General features: G+C 45.4%; 1 protein-coding gene across 1 annotated transcript in view; it reads left to right on the top strand.

Moving 5' to 3' along the window:
• LOC146198706 (venom factor-like) overlaps window positions 1–13,070 on the top strand; it is a 121,179-nt gene extending 108,109 nt beyond the window's left edge. Inside the window, exons 36-39 of the mRNA XM_084594202.1 lie at window positions 441–557; window positions 1,760–1,843; window positions 9,503–9,653; window positions 12,835–13,070. Coding sequence (XP_084450328.1) covers window positions 441–557; window positions 1,760–1,843; window positions 9,503–9,653; window positions 12,835–13,021 — 539 coding nt within the window. The 3' untranslated portion in view covers window positions 13,022–13,070. The remainder of the gene's footprint in view (window positions 1–440; window positions 558–1,759; window positions 1,844–9,502; window positions 9,654–12,834) is intronic.
• The last annotated feature ends 6,046 nt before the right edge of the window (window positions 13,071–19,116 follow it).

Raw genomic sequence — 19,116 nt, 5'->3', positions numbered from 1 at the left:
AAGGGAATTTTATGAACAAGTTTTGCTCATTATTAGAAAGGGGTGCAGTTTTTCTCACCATCTTGGTCTCGCGATGAAGGACAGTAAAGAAGACTGGCCGTATGCTTCAGAGAATAGAGAGCTTGGGATGACTGCGGAAAGTTCTAGCATCGTGAACAGGATTTAAGCTTTTCCTCGCTTCTAAAATGCTCACAAGGTAATGGGCGTTAAGCGAAACGATTTAAATGGCGTTTTCAAGATTCGCAAATGTTTCCCGCTTAAAACCCGTACTCTACTACCAGACCAACGAAAGCCAGCAAATAATTACACCCGATAAGGAAGCCTGAAGGCTGTTGGTACTGATGAAGAAAACTCGCATGAAATATGACTAATGAGCTTTGGCGCTTTTGTTTCACCCACATCAAACTTATTAAATGCAACCAAGTTATTCACATGTGCAGGTGGTTGCCCGCCCCAAGATATCAAGGAGATGTTCACGAAAGAAAACGGCGAAGTTATGAAAACTCCAATATGCCGAGAAAACTTCAGAACGCATGCTTGTGAAAAGGCTGAATTTGGTACGGGTTCACCATTGTGTGGTTGGTTGTCTTACAAATCTACTGCTTGTGTAAAATGTTATTTATTGTTTTGATGTAATTATTTCTAAATTGTTCCTCTTCCGTCAAAGAAGTGCGGAGTAAAAAACAAATTTAGCAATAATAATGGGAATATTGAAGAAGCGTACTTGAGGCAACACACTCGATCTAATTAGATGATATGGGCACACTTCAACCACGCTTTTTCGCATCCACATTTACCGTAAGTGCAGGCTGCATTTTACTTCCACGCGTGGCAAGGCTATCAATCGGACACTTGTGCACGGTGCTGCATGCCAGTGCTATTATTGCGAGTTTGAAAGCGCCGGGGCTAAATGTTGATTTCGGCGGAAAATCCAGCGCACGCTGGAATCGAAAATTTCGTTTCGTCGAAAGGGTTTGCAAGGTTGTTGACACACTCACATGTACTTAAGTCGCTTAAAAAAAGAAAAAGGGGGTTGGGCGGCACTGTTGATTGAGAAGATTAAACCAGCGAGCCTTGCGCCTCGAGTCGGGTACGCCACCCCTACCGAACCGAGTATGTGATGGTAATGAATGCCAAAGGACGCGTTTCAAAGCTATCACGTCGTACTCATCAGGTGAGCTTAAACTTCACAATTCTAAGCTTTTACGACGAAAGCTAGTATGTGGTGGTCCCGTTTTGTGTGCCACTTCCTAATCGGGCTGAAGGTAAGCAACCGAGCAAGAAGGAAATAAAAGAGAACAAACGAATTCCGAAAGAGGAACAGCAATAATCTGTTGAATGAAGCAAATGGCTCCCGCTTCACCTATCGGTGTACCATCCTGATGAGTAAGCCTTGTTCAGCTCACTATTTGTGTATTCAGCTGGTGCATTGTAATTATAATTGCATATGTAAATGATATTTTGTTGTATTGATCTAGGTCTTCCTTTCCAGCTTTCTAGACGAGACTTTTCTTCAACAGCTATTTATATATATTGCAAATGGTGGGATTAGCACGCCATGATTCTATTGAGAAGCACATAAATGGCACCTTCGGTATCTGATTGCTAAATATGATATAGTCGCCAATCACAAGGCGAGCTGGCAAATTATTCGCCACCACATCCGGTGAAATGTCTCCTTTGTTGCAGTGTCTGGTGCACAAAGACACAAAGAAGTGCACAAATCACTGATACTAACGTCTTAACGTCTTCATTTCAGTGTGGCTTGGAACGGCTCTCTCTGAATCTCATAAAGATGGATTCACCACGATTAAATTTTTCATCAGTAATGTCCTTAAGCCAGGTAAGAGAACAGTATCGGTATTTCTAATTAAATTATTTTTCTTTCCTTTTATTTTTTCACAACGGACCGGATCGCCACGCAAACCTGCTGTCAAAGCATGACGACGCAAGCGCCCCTGTTTGTTCACCAAGGTGGTTGGTGAGCTTTTAGCTTCAAACTTGTAAAGTATCACGCGGCCAACTAAGATAAATGATAGTGTCTTCTAGGGAGATGGGAGAACTCGTAAAATGATTACACAAAGGTGAACGCTGCCTAGGGGCAGTCGGACAAGCGTGGACAAAGGTATATACCCGGTTTAAATATAAAAATTACGAAATAAAATTCAACGATACCATCTAGAACTAAAGAACGGATAATTGAAGGAAGAAAAAACAAGCTTGCAATTTTGAGAAAGGCGTTCCATCCCTGTGTCCGTGCGGCGCCTATCATTTGGCGCTTCCCGAACGCCGCTCCATAGAGCGTAAATAGAAATAGACTAAAAAAACAAACACCCCCGCCGGGGTGGTGCAGGGGTTAGGGCGCTCGACTACTGTGCCCAAGGACGCGGGATGGAGTCCCGGCCTCGGCGGCCGCTTTCCGATGGAGGCAGAAAGCTAAGCGCCATTGTGCTGTGCGATGTCGGTGCACGTGAAAGAACCCAAGGTGGTCGAAATTTCCGAAGTCCTCCACTACGGCATCTCTCATAGCCTGAGTCGCTTTGGGACGTTAAACCCCGGAAAAAAAAACAAGACTTAAGAAAAATAAGGTGACGTCAAGGATAAGACGTCACCTATCTGCCGTCAGCTATAGGACCAAACGGGACAACGCCGCCAGGCGGCGCTTCTTGCCTTTCCCGAGTGACAGATGCTTCGCCTTTCCTTTCCTGTAGACGAATTATAGAACTCCGGCAAACTTAGACGCGCTCGACATAGAAGCCAAGCAGAGTTTAGGGGCTGGCGAACGGCGCAGAGGACTGGAGAAATTAACTTCATCTGATCACGAGGTAGTCACTGCTTTTTGCTACGTATATCCAGGCATGACAGAGCGAAGCCATCTATCCTTTTTTATTTTCCTTTTCATATCTATCTGTGTTGTCCTCAACTTAAGTAGAACACTTTTAATTAGCTTCTACGTTACAGCTTCATAGAAGAGTACTGGTAAGATACAACTGTTAAATTTCCTTTTGAGCGTTGCCGATAAGCTGTCGATCATGATCTGCGAGTACTTGACAAATGCGCTCCATTCCAATCTTGTACTCTACTTTTTAAGGCGAAAGCCCTTAATAGCTCATGCTGTGGTCCGTTCGCGAGAAGTGTCACTCTTCGCGAGATTCCGCGGGAAGGCGGTTGGAGGGATCGGTTAAGGTAACGAGCGAGCAGAGAGCAAGGTGATCGCTCACAACCCTGAATGGTCGTCCTGACAAATATCGGCGAAATTTTGATGTGGCCCAAATAATTGCAACATATTCTTTCTCTGCCGACTAATGTTTGGATTCAGCTTTCGACAGGGAATGGCTAGCGTAGGCGATAACTTTACCCTGTCCCGCACTCACTAGAACGAATACTACGCCTAGGTCCAAACTTCTTTAGTCGGTGTGAACTTCAGTCTCGACGTTTTCATCCAAGTGGCACAGGACAAGGGGGGACTGTAGGTGGCGCTTAAGTTTGGCGTAAGCTTCTTCTTGCAGCACTTGTCATTGACACCGCTCTTTGTAAGCTGCGTCAATGGCTCGGCAATGTGCGAAAAGCTCCTAAAAAAGCGTCGATAATAAGCGCACAGCCCAAGGAACCTGCGCACGGCTTTCTTGCCGCCGGGGGATAGAAAGTGCGAGATCGCAGACGTTTTTTCAGAGTCAGAGCGAACACTATCCTTGCTGACGATATAACCCAGTAATCGCAGTACCTCGAAGGCAAAGTGAATTCCTCTGCTTTCAAAGTGAGCCCTTATGACTTGATAGACTAGCACTGTCCGAAGCCCTTTTAGGTGGTCTCCAAAGCTAAAGGAGAAGAGAACGACATCATCGAAGTATACCAGACAAATCTGCCACTTCAATCCAGCCAGCACATTGTTCATTACTCGTTGAAACGTCGCTGGTGCTGAGCAGAGGCCAAGTGGCATCACCTTGAACTCGAAAAGACTGACCGGTGTGATGAATGCGGTCTTTTCACGATCTCTTTCGTTGACCTCAATTTGTCAATAGTTGCTTCAGGTCCATCGATGAGAATCGGCTTGCATTGCAAAGCCGGTCGAATGTGTCATCGATGCAAGGAAGAGAGAAAACATCTTTCTTCGTTATGCTGTTTAGGTGGCGGTAATCGACGCAGAAGCGAAGTGTTCTGTATTTCTACACTAGAACGACTGATGCCGCCCAGGGGCTCTTTGATGGCTGGATAATACTGTCACGAAGCATTTCATCGACTTGCTCGCGGATGGCTTGGCGTTCTCGCGGCGATACGGGGTAGGAGCTATGGCGCTTAGGTCGGGCGTGTTCGTCCGTTATAAAGCGGTGCTTGACCAATGATGTTTGTTGTACCTTCGATGATGAAGAGAAGCAATCACTATAGCTTTGAGAAAGACTGCGAATCTGATTTTTCTGGTGCGGGTTAATGCCACGTTGATATCAAATGTGGGCTGAAGAAATTGGTCAGGTTCGTCTTCCAGGGGTTGGCTGTAGAGGGCAAGTACATCTCGGAGGTCCGCTAATTCGAAGAGAAAAGCAATCGGCATGCCCTTGTTGAGATGCCAGTATTCTTCAGTGAAGATTGTTACCTGCACTTGAGCTTATCTTCTCCGGAATTTCGCGATGCCTCTTGCGATGTCGACACCTCGTTCCAAGAGCAATTGGATATATCCTTCGACGATTCCTTCAGCGGGTTCGATGTCTGCGCTACCCACGCCGACTACGACGCTGGATTGGGGCGGCATGGTCAATTCTCTGTCGGGGATATTTAGATCGACGGGTTGCGTCGAAGTCGTCGTAGGAGGTATGACTTTGTCTGCACAGAGCTTGACGAGCTTGGACTGCCGGTCGATGATAGGCCTATGTTCATTTTGGAAGTCCATGCCTAAAATCATGTCGCGGGAACATTGCTGCAGAACTAGAAAGCTGATGAGGTAAGTACGCCAATTTAGGGTTACTCTTGCAGTGCATCGTTCCGATGGAGTAATCAGGTTACCACCTGCGATGCGAATCAGCGGGCCATCCCAAGCGGTCATAATTTTTCTGAGCTGGGAGTCTAACGGTCCACTGATGACTGAATAGGCAGCTCCGGTGTCTACTAGGGCAGTGACTCTGCGACCGTCGAGAGCAACTTCATGGCCGCTTGTTCGCATCCTCACATTGTACGTGGGCCTTGGTGTGCGATGTCGGCTCCGTCATTTCTTCAGGTCACGGCCGGGGCATACCGCTGTTACTTCGCTGGGCGGCGGTGTCGGCTTGCACTATGGTCGTGTTGTCGTCGATGTCGTGTGAAGTGGCGGTGAAATGACTGCGTCGTCGTTAGTCGTCGTCGGCGGCGGAGGATCTTCGTCTTTTTCCCGTTGAGCAACCTCACCTCCAAAGGTTGCTCTATTTAGTTCCACCTGTGCGGGATAGGGAATCTTCCTCGCACGTAGCTCTGGCTTGGCGACCAAAAGCGAGCCATGGACGTTGAAGGTGAGCATGACAGACGGCTTGGCGACGTGTACTCTTCCCTCCGCAGGAAGTCGTCGATTTCTTGTGGTCGCTCACCAGGATCGGATCATGGGGCGTCGATCTTGAAGCCGCGCAGGCCGATGCGACTGTAAGGGCAGTGGCGTAGGATGTGGCCGGCCTCACCGCAATGAAAGTATAGTGGTCGGCTTTTAGACGTCCTCTAGGCGTTGCAGTTCCTGGGGCTTTCAGGTCTTTGGTAGGCTTGACGGGCGGGGGCAAAGGGGCGGCTTTCGAGAACATGACAATAGCGACGAGGGCCAGGAAGGTCACGTAGGGGTGCAGGACGACGTAATGCAGCAGCATAGTTAATGACTGCTGCTTCTTGCACTGGCGCAGTCGGAGCCATCACTTCAGAGACACCAAGTGCCTACTTGACTTCTTCACGGACGACGCCTTCGAGCATAGCCACATGGGTTTGTTGGGATGATGGCAGTAATCGGCAGAGTTCTTCTCGCACGATCGCCCGAATGAGGACCCGAAGGATCTCTCCGCTCGCAGATACGCTGCTGTAGGGGCTTGCGTAGACCGGCTAGAGCGGTCGATCGTAGTGGCGCATTCTGGTGTTCATCGTCCTCTCGATGGTCGACGCTTCACTTTCAAATTCCACCACGGTTTCTGGCGGATTTCTGACTAGTCCTGAAAAAAAGAGTGCTCGGGCCCTCCTTCAGTCAAGACCTCAACTCACTAACGAGCCTGTCCTGGCTTACGTTGAGAGAGGAAGCGCTTATTTCGCCGCGCCGACCCTAACATGACCGAAGGTGAGAAAGTGAAATTTTTATTGCGAGGCATTAATGAGTCTCTTTTTTTCAGGGCTAGTCAGAAATCCGCCAAACACCGTGGCGGAATTTCTGACTTGCCCTGAAAAAAAAGAGACTCTTTAACGCCTCGCAATAAAAATTTCACTTTCTCACCTTCGGTCATGTTAGGGTCGGCGCGGCGAAATAAGCGCTTCATCTTCTCAACGTAAGCCAGGACAGGCTCGTTAGTGAGTTGAGGTCTTGACTGAAGGAGGGCCCGGGCTCTTTCCTTTCTGATCACACTTGCAAAGGTAGCCAAAAACTATTTTTTGAAAATATCCCAATAATTCAAAGCAGCCCTATAATTTTAGAGCCATATTGGAGCAGATCCTTCAAGAGAAAATTAGACTTGCTTGAACTTTGTTTTGTCGTTCCTGCCATTGAATTCTGCCACACGGTCGAAAAGGTCCATCCAGTCTTCCGCATCGTCATTGAGCATTGCTTGGAAGGCTGGGGGTTCCCGAGGCTGCACGAAGACAACCGATGCTTTTGACTGGGCCATTTTCAGTGTTGATGCCTTCCCGTGTCGAAAGGGGTTAGGCAGCAGACCGTGTTCAGTTTGGAGCCTTTGAAGTCGGCGGCTGGCTCGGTGACCTGTAGGCTGGTCCCCAAGGGTCTACAGGAACAAGGCCGAGGTCCATTTAAAGGATCAAGGGCAGCACCTCCACCAGATGTCCCGTGGTGGTGACAAGGTTGATAACAAAAATGAGTCTGAGTGCACTGAATAAATTCTTTATTGGGTTGCCTTGGGCCCGCAAGATAACAAAGCGATTCGACGGCGGCAATAGCAGCAATCATGCTCAGCGATCGGCGAACAAAGAATGCCTGTCGCACACGTCAATGCTGAATTTAAAGGCGGCTCAGAACCATCTAGCTAAAATCACAAACTGTTACTAGCACAACCTGGAACATTGTAGAAACGTAGGCGAGTAGCCGGAATCTTCGAGACAGATCGTGGCGCTTCTTACGCGACAAAGAAACTGATAAAGGTGCAACTAGTGACATCGAGTATTAACAAACAAAGAATACGAAATTGATATGTGTGCCGCAATCAGAGTGATAAGGCCGCACGCGGTCGGTTGCTACAAAACAACAAATACAGTTGAGAAGATTTTGCGGCAATACTTCTACTGAGTCGAATTTTTCGCGTAAATAATGAATGCTGTGTAAAGTTACTAGTTACTCCGAACAATTTTTGTGACCTGGGGCCCCATTTTCGACACACATGGCTGCCGTTCGGCGCCATTTTTTTCTCTGATTGGTTCTCAGAACAGTGACTTGTTTCAAATTTGTGGCGCGAAATTTCGGTATGTCGAAATGGCTTTTTGAGCTGACGTAAAAAGGACGTGAGCGTGAAAACAGATTTTTAGCGGCGGTATTCATGATGCATGGAGGGTATATATAAGTAACTGTGGAGAGAAAACAGAGGTATATATGATAGAAAGAGAAGCACTTAGGCTCGTATTACGAATGGGCAGAAATGAACCGCCCACTGTCAAGAGCCGACCCCTGAAATCTGATTGGCTGACGTTGTATAGCGAAAAATACGTCGTGCATAAACATTTATTTAGTATCGGCATTATTATCGACATTGCCCACCTGCTCTCTTAGCGCTAATGTGATCGGGCGAGCTGCGGAGGCCGCCGCGTCTGATCTTAAAACGGCGTGAACGACCGAGACAGAAAGCAGGTGCCACTGACCCCTCCCACGCCATAGCGGGGGGATCGTCTGGCTATGAGCGCCCAACATCGGCGCCGGTGAGGCGCCATTGCACATGGCACCGGCCGGCCGAAGGGTACAGTTCGTCCCGCGGCGGCAATTATCGGGATCCCGCCAACCCGTCGACGACCGAAACAAAGGAGGGGAAACTACCAAATTCCGGTCCCTTCAAGTGTCGAGCCTCGCTACGGAGAGCGGGCGTGCATTCTTCCCTTTCTTCTCGTGGTGAGCCACGGGGACAGCTTTCGGCTAAGTGGCCTTGCTGAATGCAGCCCGGCGACGTCGGGACCGATGAGTCAGCCCAGGTGCAAACACGCATGAAGACAAGCGGCTGACGCCATTTACGCCGTCTAGACGACCACTTCCTCACCCTAAAGCCAGAACCTGCCAGAGGGGCGTGTAAACGAGTGCAAGCAGTGTTGGCGCGTGTGTGTGAGAGCGCGGGAGATTGAGGTTATACAGACACTCCCTGACAAACAGCCCTGCCTTTGATCTATGAAAAATAGGAATTCAACCCTATAAAAACGGGCGACAAGCATGTGTCGTGGGTCGGTAAAAAGGAGACTGCTCTTCTAGTCAGTCTCCGACAATAAACGCTACCATGAAAATATCGTATATAAATGTTTCCCATCTCACTTCAAAGTACGGTATCCAGCCGCCTCGTCATTGTTCTTGCTCCTACAACTAACCGGGCCTACAACACGCAACCTGGGTCACGACAGAGCATACATATGATTTTTGCCTATAGCCTAATATTCTCTTCACTAGTTTCAGACTATCACCATTCGCTAAAGTATGTTATATTTTTTCCATATTATACATCCTTATGTCGGATGCTTTATGTACTGATTTTCTTTGATAGCTTTGCAAATTTTATCGTGTCTGTTAAGTTGAACAATTTCATTGTTTAGGGTTTCCTTAAAAATAATTAATCTGCTTAGGTAGTTTACCATTACACTCTATAACTACCCTACCACCTCTTTCTACCGGAAACACAGTAATGATATCTTTAAAATTATAGTCCGTTATGGACGAAACGTTGATGAATGTACTTACATTGTAGGAATGTACATTAAACGTAGAACGCGAGCCTGACACTGTGCGAGCACAGCAGGCACTCGTTAACTGTGTACGCCCCTACGCTAATACGTCTCCGTTTAACTATACCGCTGTGTTAAGGAGATATAGGCAGTTTTGTTCAGTACGCCATGACTGGTAGGGGAGGTTACCAGCAAATTGAATCTCGCGTCGTATTGAAAATAGGTCGCGTGTTCATCGCTTTATCGGCTTCCTGAAAAACAACACAAAATTGTTAATGAAAATCAACATAAAATAGCAATATTGTTAGTTCAGGCAGCAGCAGCTCAAGGCATCTTGCATGTTCAGGAGGATGCCTAAAACATGCAAGGAATTCTTGATCAGCATGTGGATCACTCTTCTGGGCTCTTCTGCCTTCCTATTCGAACGCAGGTTTTGAGTCAGAAGAGGACCTTCTGAACAAGACGCGAATAATCAAGGCTCGTGAGAACTGTGAATCCTTCGAAATGAAGCGAGGAAGCCAGTACGTCATCATGAGTATGGATGCCAAGTACAAGGAAAAGGACCGCTTTGGTGACGAACAGTGAGTACCGAGTGTTACTGGCTTGTTTACTGTCCCCTAGCCCTAAGTAAATAAATAGAAACTGCTTTTGTTACATTACTGCTAATGCATTATGTGGCTGTCCACGTTTACACACGGCGAGCTGAAAAAAGTAGTTGTGGTTTAACTCTTGTTAACTCTAGTTGAATTGCGATAGCAGCGCCGGAAGCTTCTTTTGCCTGCTGCATTATTCTCCTATCATGCCCTATCAGTTTAAGGTGCTGCATTATTGCGGACACCTAAGCTCATCCTTTAAGAGTATGACGTGAGAGCGTGAGCGACCAGCCCACATATAAATGAGAAGAGTTAAATGCTGCTGAACCGAACGAGGAGCGAAATCACTAGCTGCCGGTGACCGAGCGTTCTTCTTCTCTTCCTCCTCATCTTCCTCCTTCGTCTTCGCGGCGGTTCAAGGTCATACGCGGTCCTTCCCGGGACGACGCGACGGGCCGAAACCTGGCGCTGTATTGCTGTCGCAATAAAAACCACCTCCATTCTTGGAGAATTGGAGAATTAAGAGAATTACAGAGCTCTTATAGGATCCACTTTTTATTGATTACAGAATCTTATTGGAGCTGTGCGTGACGACTTAGTTCACGCTTAGTCTTCCTTCTGACGTCAACTGCTCCGTCTACTTTATTATTGGCATGTTTGTTTATCTGGAAAACACGACATAGAAACTAATTGCGTCTCAGGTCGCCGGTGAAGCAGTTCACCGAGGCGGGTAATAAGGAGGCCAGCTCAGGAGGTCTTTAGCAGTACTGGGGGCTCGAGTTGCAGTCAGTCTAGGGTGGCTGATGGAGTAGCGGTCCGTGTACGCGTCCGAGGCGCTCAACCACAGATACAATAGTCACGGAAGTTCTTTCGTGGGCGTCACATACACCACAGTGAAGATATTTGTAAGAGTCTGCGTAGGCACCCGCTTACGTGGAGGACACTGTGAAGTGTTAGACTTCAGTTGTAGTGGTTTCTTTTGTATTCATAGCATATAAAAGGGCTTGTCGGCATTGAGGTATTCGCCATACTGAACGACGCCTAAGGTGGATGTTGGAATGATGGACCGTTGTGTGTTTCAGCAACTATAATGCGCTCGCAAGGACGAAGATAGCTGACGGTGCAGATATTAGGAAAACTGTCGGGTCAAGGCAGTGACCACTTAATAATGTAATGCATGCCACCAATAACTGAGGGAAGGGTGCGTCGAAACAACAACGCCAAATTAGCGTTGAGAGCCGTGGCGTTGAAATGACCAGGTGCGGTGTCGATGCGTACACAATACGGGCCAAAAGGAAAGGCTGCATTCCCGCTTTTGTTTCTGCCCTATCTGTTCCGTGGAAGGGCACATCACAAGAAAACAGGATGATAAGGAAGTAGAAGAAACTAATGTGCATTTGTCTGTTCCGTCTTTTTCCTTTTCGTCCTGTGCTTCTTTGCCCTGTATTCTGCCAATATGAAAAAATACCAGTTTGCCCAACTGTGCCCCTTTCCCCTCTCTTTGTAAGAGAGGGACCTGTGTACAAGGTAAAGTTCTATGGTGGAGCCCGTACTTTGGCAGGTCAATTGTGGTCTCTCGCGTGACTGCCACTTGCATTTATTTACTTTCTTTTTTTTTCAGGCACCTTTTGTAGGCACAGATGTCTCGGAAGAGAGTCATTAGTACTGGTAAAGTAAATGCGGGGTGGTGGGCAGCAAGTAAACGATTATGCTGATGCTTTCTGCAATTGGCTACGATTCGAGTGTGGGCTTGGTCCTGAGGTATTAAAACTGGTTCCGAGGGCCTAGTCGAGGTTCTGTGCTATCGCGTAACACGTAATGTTCGGTCAGGTTGAGCTAGCCAGATCCATGTTTAACCCAACTTTGCTGTATGTATTTTAAAGTTTTATGTGCAAACTTCAGACGATGTGTTTAATATATTTAAGTGCCGCTATCCATATTTCGAAACATCATCGTCGCTCCACCTCACCATCCTGGAAGATCAAGAACAAAGTTCGCGATGGTGATGGGTCCAGAAATATTGTGAAGGCACTTTAATCACGGTACTAAGTCCGCACTGGGTACATTATAACATTGGACCATTGAGTTTGGTGCATGTGTCTTGCTTATTGTAGAAAAGGAAAGTTGAGTGGTGATAGCAAGGTCTGCGCAGAGTGGGAAGTACCTGAAACCTGCTGTCCTTGCAACGATGTAGAAGTTTCTTGCTGACGCTAAGTTTTAAATAACACATGCTACACCATTACCAAAATTACGTAGTTAATTGGCTCATCAGTGTTAATAAACTAGTTGGCAAGCCGTAATCACATATTCTTGTCGCTATGAGAATAACGCCCGAGAACATCAATTGTTGACTTCTCTTCGTGAATCAGTAGCATTTTCTGTGTGAGCAATGCGATTGGCCACTACTACAGGAGCCTGAAGAACATAAAAACCATCACACGACAAGACCTAAGTAGCGATGTTTTGTGCAAAAATGCCGTTTCGTGATGCTGCGTAATGTGGGTTGTAAATGTTTTGAGACACAATCTGCGCGTTTGTAACCATTTTTGTTTCGCCACAGCTGTAAGCAAAATGTAAATATGTTGACAGGCAACTTCAGATTTATAACCGGGTCTCTGCAATTACTGCGCGAAGGGCGAGTATTAAATATATATATTTTACTAAGTCGCATTTCAGAGTTTGCGTACTTTTTTTTTTGAGCACATAGAGTTTGCAGCTGCTGCTTTGACGCAAACATGAAGTAAATACTCGAGAGGCGAGATCAGATTGTAGATGGCGGATGGAAAAGAAATTGAAGCGTATTTTGATTTATTTGTTTTTAGTTCTCAGTATGCTTTAAAACCACAAATAACAAAACACGTGACTGAATAACAGCCAGAGTTGAACTGAGGGACTCTTGGCCATTGGTTATTAGAAGAGACCATACGAAAACTATTTCAGCGCCACGACAGCCGGAAGAAACCAAGACCAGAGCCCTTAATTAGCATTGACACTTTTAACATCCATGAATACACCTAAAGTAGGCACATTTCGATCAATGCCAATCCTTCCCCATTTTTTTTCGGATGCCCCAGCTGCGCTAGCGCGGCGGTTCTCTTGCGCAAAAGAGGCGCGCGCACAGTCCGAAAAGACCGATTTCATTTTTTAATCTGTACGTTTTTTTTTACAGATATGTGTACATGATAGACAGTGAATCCGTTGTCATCTCAATGGAATCGACCAATGCCAACATCAAGAAACAGAGGGGAAAGAACCGCGTCAAGATATCGCCAGAAAAAGAACCCTGCCATTTTGATAGGCTCGTCATTTGGTTCGTAGACAAGTTTTCCGACGAGTCGGAACGTTGCTTCACATAACCTGTTCTGTTGATCATCCCTCCTGAAGAGAATAAAAACTTAAACACGACTGCAAAGCCCGTGGCTCTGTCTTGGGTATTTTAATTTTTCATGTTGCCTATTATCTTGCCGAGGTTTTCTGACGATTTTAGGACGCGTTTTCGTCTAGGGTACGCAGTGGAGCTTGTACTGGTTAGGAAAAGAGAGGAAAGTATGCTTTGTTTTGCATTCCATACAGGAACCGGCTTACGGAGGAATCTATATAAAGCTGTATCATTCACTCGGGAAGTGTAAACGCAAGACGTATTGTCACGATAAGATGACCTGCTCAAAAGAAGTAAAATTAATTCCAGGGTATTGCCTCTATGCTTTTCATATTTTTATCATGATTAGTCATTTATGCATATCCTTCAAACTTGTCTTCTTAACTAAAAGAACATTGGTAGCGAAGTACGAAACTGCTGCCGAGCATAGTGTACAGGTAGGAAGTCCATCTTGCGTTCTTCTGAAAGCAAGTATTTACGTTTGAAGACATTGCCTAACTGAATCTTTCCAGTATTTTTGGAGTTATTGAGTCAACTGCTACGAAATAAACGCAAAGCATGATGTAGTTTTCTGATCCACTTCCCGGGCTGGAGCTTGCGCGCTTGGCTGGGAGGAGGTTAAATTCGTGTTGTGGACAGGGTTTTCTTTTCTTATTAAGGATTATCAGCTTGTGCGGACGCACTCTGCCCACACACTTTGACCATACGCTTTCTCCCTGCCAGTCATGAAACAAAATTCTTTCGCATTAATATTGCCCACTCCCAGAACCTTTCACGAAATCTTGGTTCCTACACGGACTGGCCTATCAGATGTCTGTGCTTACCCTAATGTCATTCTTTAGCGTGCCAGAAGAAGCATTACTACGATTTCCTTCCCGAAGTGTTTCCTCGGATAAAGTGTCAGGGGGAAGATGAAACCTGTAACTGGTAACCTATTTAATGCTCGGCCGTCCTAAACTAGAATGCGCGTGCACACTTGGAGACCATAACTAGTGCAACCTTCCTTTCTCACTGGAATTCATGTTGAATCGTGCGGCAAGATTTAGTCATTCCGAGTATTCATTTTATCCAAGCATAACTGATCTATATTCAGAATCTAATTTCCCTTCCCTCGAGTTACGTCGCAAAATAACCCGACCATGCCTTTTTCATAAATGTTACCACTCACCACTTGGAAGTTGTGTCATCAAGCCTTGTCACCGTATTTCCTATCGACTTATTCATAGTAAAGCAGTCTATCCACAATATTTAAATTCCACTGCGCATCTATACGCTTTCTTTGTCAAGACAAAAAAAGGACTGGAATCGTATTCGTGCTGCCGCAATCTATCACACTCATTCAAAACATTCATTAAAAGGCTCATGGAAAGCTGTAACAGCCCACCCTTCATTTTATTTTCCAACAAGGGCATTCGACGTGTGAGTAAATAACTGCATAAATAAATAAGCTCAGTTAGTCAAATATTTTTTGCAAAACGGCTATTTCTCTACTATTTTTTTTATTAGTTAGAAGTAATACATGTACTAAAATAGCGCCCATGAGCAGCATGATTCGGACTAATGTGCGACCCTCCAATACATATTACTTCAGAGCCTGAGTGACTCTGAGATGTAAAACGTCGCGTAATGCATAACACACACTCAAATGTTGCGTTTTAAGTACGTCAGAAAAAAAAAAAAAACCGTCAGCCTGTACAATTTGCTGATAGGTGTTATTTATAGAAGCACAGACTGCAGCTTGTACTTCATCGTGGAGATCTGACACCTAAAGCTACACAGTAAGTTGAATATGCATTTTCGAGGTGCCCCTGCTTTTGAGTTCAGTCTTCGAAAGACATTCTTTTAGCGTACCGCCGATTGTTACGGATTCTCTCTGTCCGCCAGCGTTATTAGTAGGTGGATATGGCAATTTTTGGATGTCGAATTAATAGAACGGTTTCTTCCTTCCCACTATAGTAGCCACGCTATCTTAGGATTGAGCGCTCTTACTCCTTCGAGACCCCGTGAGTACAAGACTAACGACAGCAGGTGTCGCAGTCACGTGGTTCTCTTGGTGACGCTGTACGTCAGAGCCAGTATCACTGCGTAAGGCACCATTAAATTCCAGTCAGGCAATAGTTTTGAGGCTTCGGGAGTTGTGTGATTTTTATTTACAATAGGACATACGAATGCAAATCGCAGGAGAGAGACATATAAGAGAACCATTGTTTTCGGGGCAAAAAGTTATAAAACTTTCCCTTTAGAGCATTTGGTGAATTATAGGATATCGTTCAATTTCGCTCGGAAGTGCAGGCATTACCCTAAGCGGTCACCAAGCATTTCTCCCTGAGAGGACAGCTGAACAGAACATAGATAGGCAGGAATAAGCCATTGCCATCTTTAAGCGAAGCTCATATCAGGATGACCCCCATAACGATTCCTTTTGAATTCCGTCTGTTTCTCTTGTCACCTGTCTCCGATTATCACCAGTGACACCACGCATTGTTTTTCAACAGCTTCACTGGCTCAAGCACAGCGATGCCGAGAACGTCAAGTGGCATATATGTCTCCAAAGAAAACATTTGGGATTTTTTTTCTGTGATGATGTGAACTGATCATGTAACCATAGAGATAATGGAGTAGACATTACAAAAACGTTAGATGCTGTTTAAACTATAAACAAACTGATTTATCTTGTGGAAAGACAGCTAATATGTTAAGCTATGTGTTTAACGGCGGCGGTCCCGGCGTGCAGCTGTGCGCCCTGTGATGTCACTCGCTCCTCGCGCATGCGCAGCTGGGCCTTTCCAGAGCTCCTCTAAATGGCTCAGCGACTAGCGTAGCATTGCTTTCGCAACGAAATCGATCTTTGTTGCTTTCCTAGTTGTTAGGCGCAATGCTCTTCGGGACGAGGATCGTGATGTAAGCTGCCAAAGTTGTCAGGCGAGACCTATGCATAAAGCCCGGATTTAACCGTTTAGTACGAGTGTGCCCGTGTGGCCAAGGAACAGTTTGTCTAGCTTGGGGCCCAAGGGACCCTGAAGGCTGCACTCTGATCTCTGCCTCTTATCTCAGGGCGGAGCCCGAGTGTGGGAAGGGCATGGTGCCTGAGTTTCTTCTACTATAATATTTGAATTCAAAAATCCTCGCACATGCTTCATTCATCATCCTAGGGGCACACAATTCCGCCGTACCGAGAAAAAATCCGATCAGCTGCCACAAAGTGGGCAAACATGAACGTTCATATTCAACAACCTGGGCGTTGTACCTTACTGCTGTCAAGCAGTGACAAAAGGAAAAAGATTGACTTCAAATTATTCACTACACTGAGTTATTGTGAAACGTCATTTTCTAATTGAGTACTTTCTTATATAATGAAAACTCATATTTACAATACCTTCAAGGAGTGTAGGTCTTCAATCAACTTGTTCAGGAAAAATATTCATGCCTGGTATGGTGATAAATGTTTACTTCTTTGTGTAAAAACTTAGACATAGTTATCCTGTCATAATAGCGCGTAAAATTTATATGCAAACAAAAATGAAGTATTATATAATGCGGTTCGCTATGTATCTACCATGGTTGCCAGGAACTCGTGTTTTTTACCGCCGATCACCAACATTGAGGCGTCCATGACATGTCCAATCATGGGGATGTTGACGCCGTGATGTGTCGATATATCTCGCGATGCATAATCTCTCCCTCCCTCCCGCCTCCTTTTTCTTCCTGAAATTGGTGAGTTCACTCAGGCATACTCTTGTGGATCATGCTAAATCAGTAGAGCATCACAACCTCTTGCTGGGGTTTGTACTTCATAGCTAAATGTTTCTGGATTTTCCTCTCTCGAGGTTTCGCACAGTAATTCCGATTTTTCTCTCCTTCGAAGCCAGCAACAGCAGTAATACGCAGAGTCAGTTTTGCCAATATCTTCACGACTTCATCATTGCAATCGACAGGCTTCCTGCTAAGCTGTTCTTAAAAAGGCTTAAATTCTAACGCGTTTTCTGTGCTCTTGTTTTGCTAGTTCGAGTCATCTGTCCGATTCTATTTTGTTTTCGTTATATTTCTCCTTCATACATGCTTAATTACTCACTTTGCTTTGTATCAATTCCTACCATTTTCTTTGGAATTCCTCACTAAACCCATGTGAGGTCTCTTGAAGGGCGCATGCCTTGTATTAACAGGCGAAAAACAGTGACAGTGAACCTTCACATCCCTCTGAGGCGCATGTTAGAGCATTCACAGCACTTCAAACGCCAAGGCTTTGTTAAATCAAGGCTTTTGCTTCGAAACAAGTTCAAGCTAGCGAGTTGCCATATGACTGTGACGCGAAGTGTCGTCAAAGCTGCCATAGCAACTGTGGCACCTATCTTTGTCCAGCCACCAACGTAAGACAACGACATGCACAACATATATTCCTGAGCAAAGGTTCTTTCCCCCTTGTCACTTCTGGAGGGCTATTGGCTCTTAATGCATTACTACATATATATATATATATATATATATATATATATATATATATATATATATATATATATATATATATATATATATATATAAGCAGATAAATGAAGGGGAAATGAGGGTGCTCGTTATAATATATGAAGGAAAGAAGCCAACAGTCGGCGAGGCCAAGGAAAGAATTGGCTATTGTACTTTATGTCTGTTTCTTTTTTTAATTTTCACATCAGTAATCACATAAATTAGTAATGTAATCTGTTTAGAGGAAAGGTAATTAAACACAAAGTAAAGGAAAAACAACAGACAAAGTACAATCCCCAATGCTTTCCTTGGCCTTGCCGACTGTTGGTTGCCTTCCTTCATATATATATATTCTAACAACAGTTTCGAGTGGTGGACCGTCCTCCTTCAGGGCAGAATTGAGCATCCTACATATATATATATATATATATATATATATATATAAACGAACGTGTCGTCACGGGGTTGTCACGTGTCTCGCATATACACGTATGTCAGCAGAATATTAACTGTTGCTGGTATAATCAGGACCCAGGAGACTATTTATTCGTCTCCAAGCGATGGTGTGGACTGGAGCTTAGTCCCCTCGTCTCGTCGTGTAGGAGTCTCCCGCGAGGTCCGCGAGTTGCTCTTGCTGCTCGGGACGCTGCCGTCAGTGGCCCTCTTAACATCGTCAAAAATGTAACGCAACCATTCTTTGTGCAGCGTTCCGAGTGGTGTCATACCATTTCGCTGCCTGATTAGCATGCCTATGTTATTCTAGTTTGTAATAGGAATTCGAACCGACATATGTACCTCCCCTCGTGTGCCCTAATCAGCTCACTACACCGAGCGACCTAGCGCAGGGGGTGTTTTTAGAGGAGGAGGAGCTGAGAGTTGCAGTCAGAGAAGCATTAAGTGCACAGAGTGCATCAAACAACCGGACGCTTGGCGGCGCATACCACAGAAGAGAATCGGGCATAGGTGCGCGAGCCAGGTTTCACCGTTATGCACCTAAGCGGTCCTAAGCATCTCGAAATGTTATTGCTTCACTTGCTGTTAAACGTGGAGAAATTTTAGGGAATATGAAATATAGAACAGGAGCAATAGAGCACGCATTTCATGTGGCAAATTGCAAAGGAACTGTAAAAAGTGTTGTTTTCGGCAGCATCCCATTCCGCTCAAGCGGGAATAGCAGCACTATGTCAACACAGTGCAGTTCAGTGTTGCTAAATCCTGGCGCATAAAAAAAAAGTTTTTTTTTTTTTCACTGATTACATCACTGCTATATTGTTAAAGATTACGAGAGTAGTTTTATCGCCCCCCTCCCTCCCCCCTGCCACCACCCCCCCCCCCCAAAAAAAAAAAAAAACAAAACAACAAAAGAAACGAGCGGCCAGTTTTGTAGCGACGGCAATCATGCATAGCTATTTTCCAGCGCTTAGAAAAGAGCACCCTTTTAATGGGTAGTGGGGAAACCGGATACATGGGGGTAGGTACTAATAATGCGTTTTCACAAAGAGAAAAAGACAGTGTCAAAAGGCGAAAGTAGTCGAAACTGTATATAGGCAAAGGCCGGCAATGCATTATGCAAACCCTATTTTGTCTGCATAACCCTACCCGATTTGTCTG

This window comes from Amblyomma maculatum, chromosome 2, assembly GCF_055883805.1.
Source record: "Amblyomma maculatum isolate TAMU_Amacu chromosome 2, ASM5588380v1, whole genome shotgun sequence".
In the NCBI taxonomy this organism is placed as follows: domain Eukaryota; kingdom Metazoa; phylum Arthropoda; class Arachnida; order Ixodida; family Ixodidae; genus Amblyomma; species Amblyomma maculatum.
This window is presented reverse-complemented; position numbering and strand designations above follow the sequence as displayed.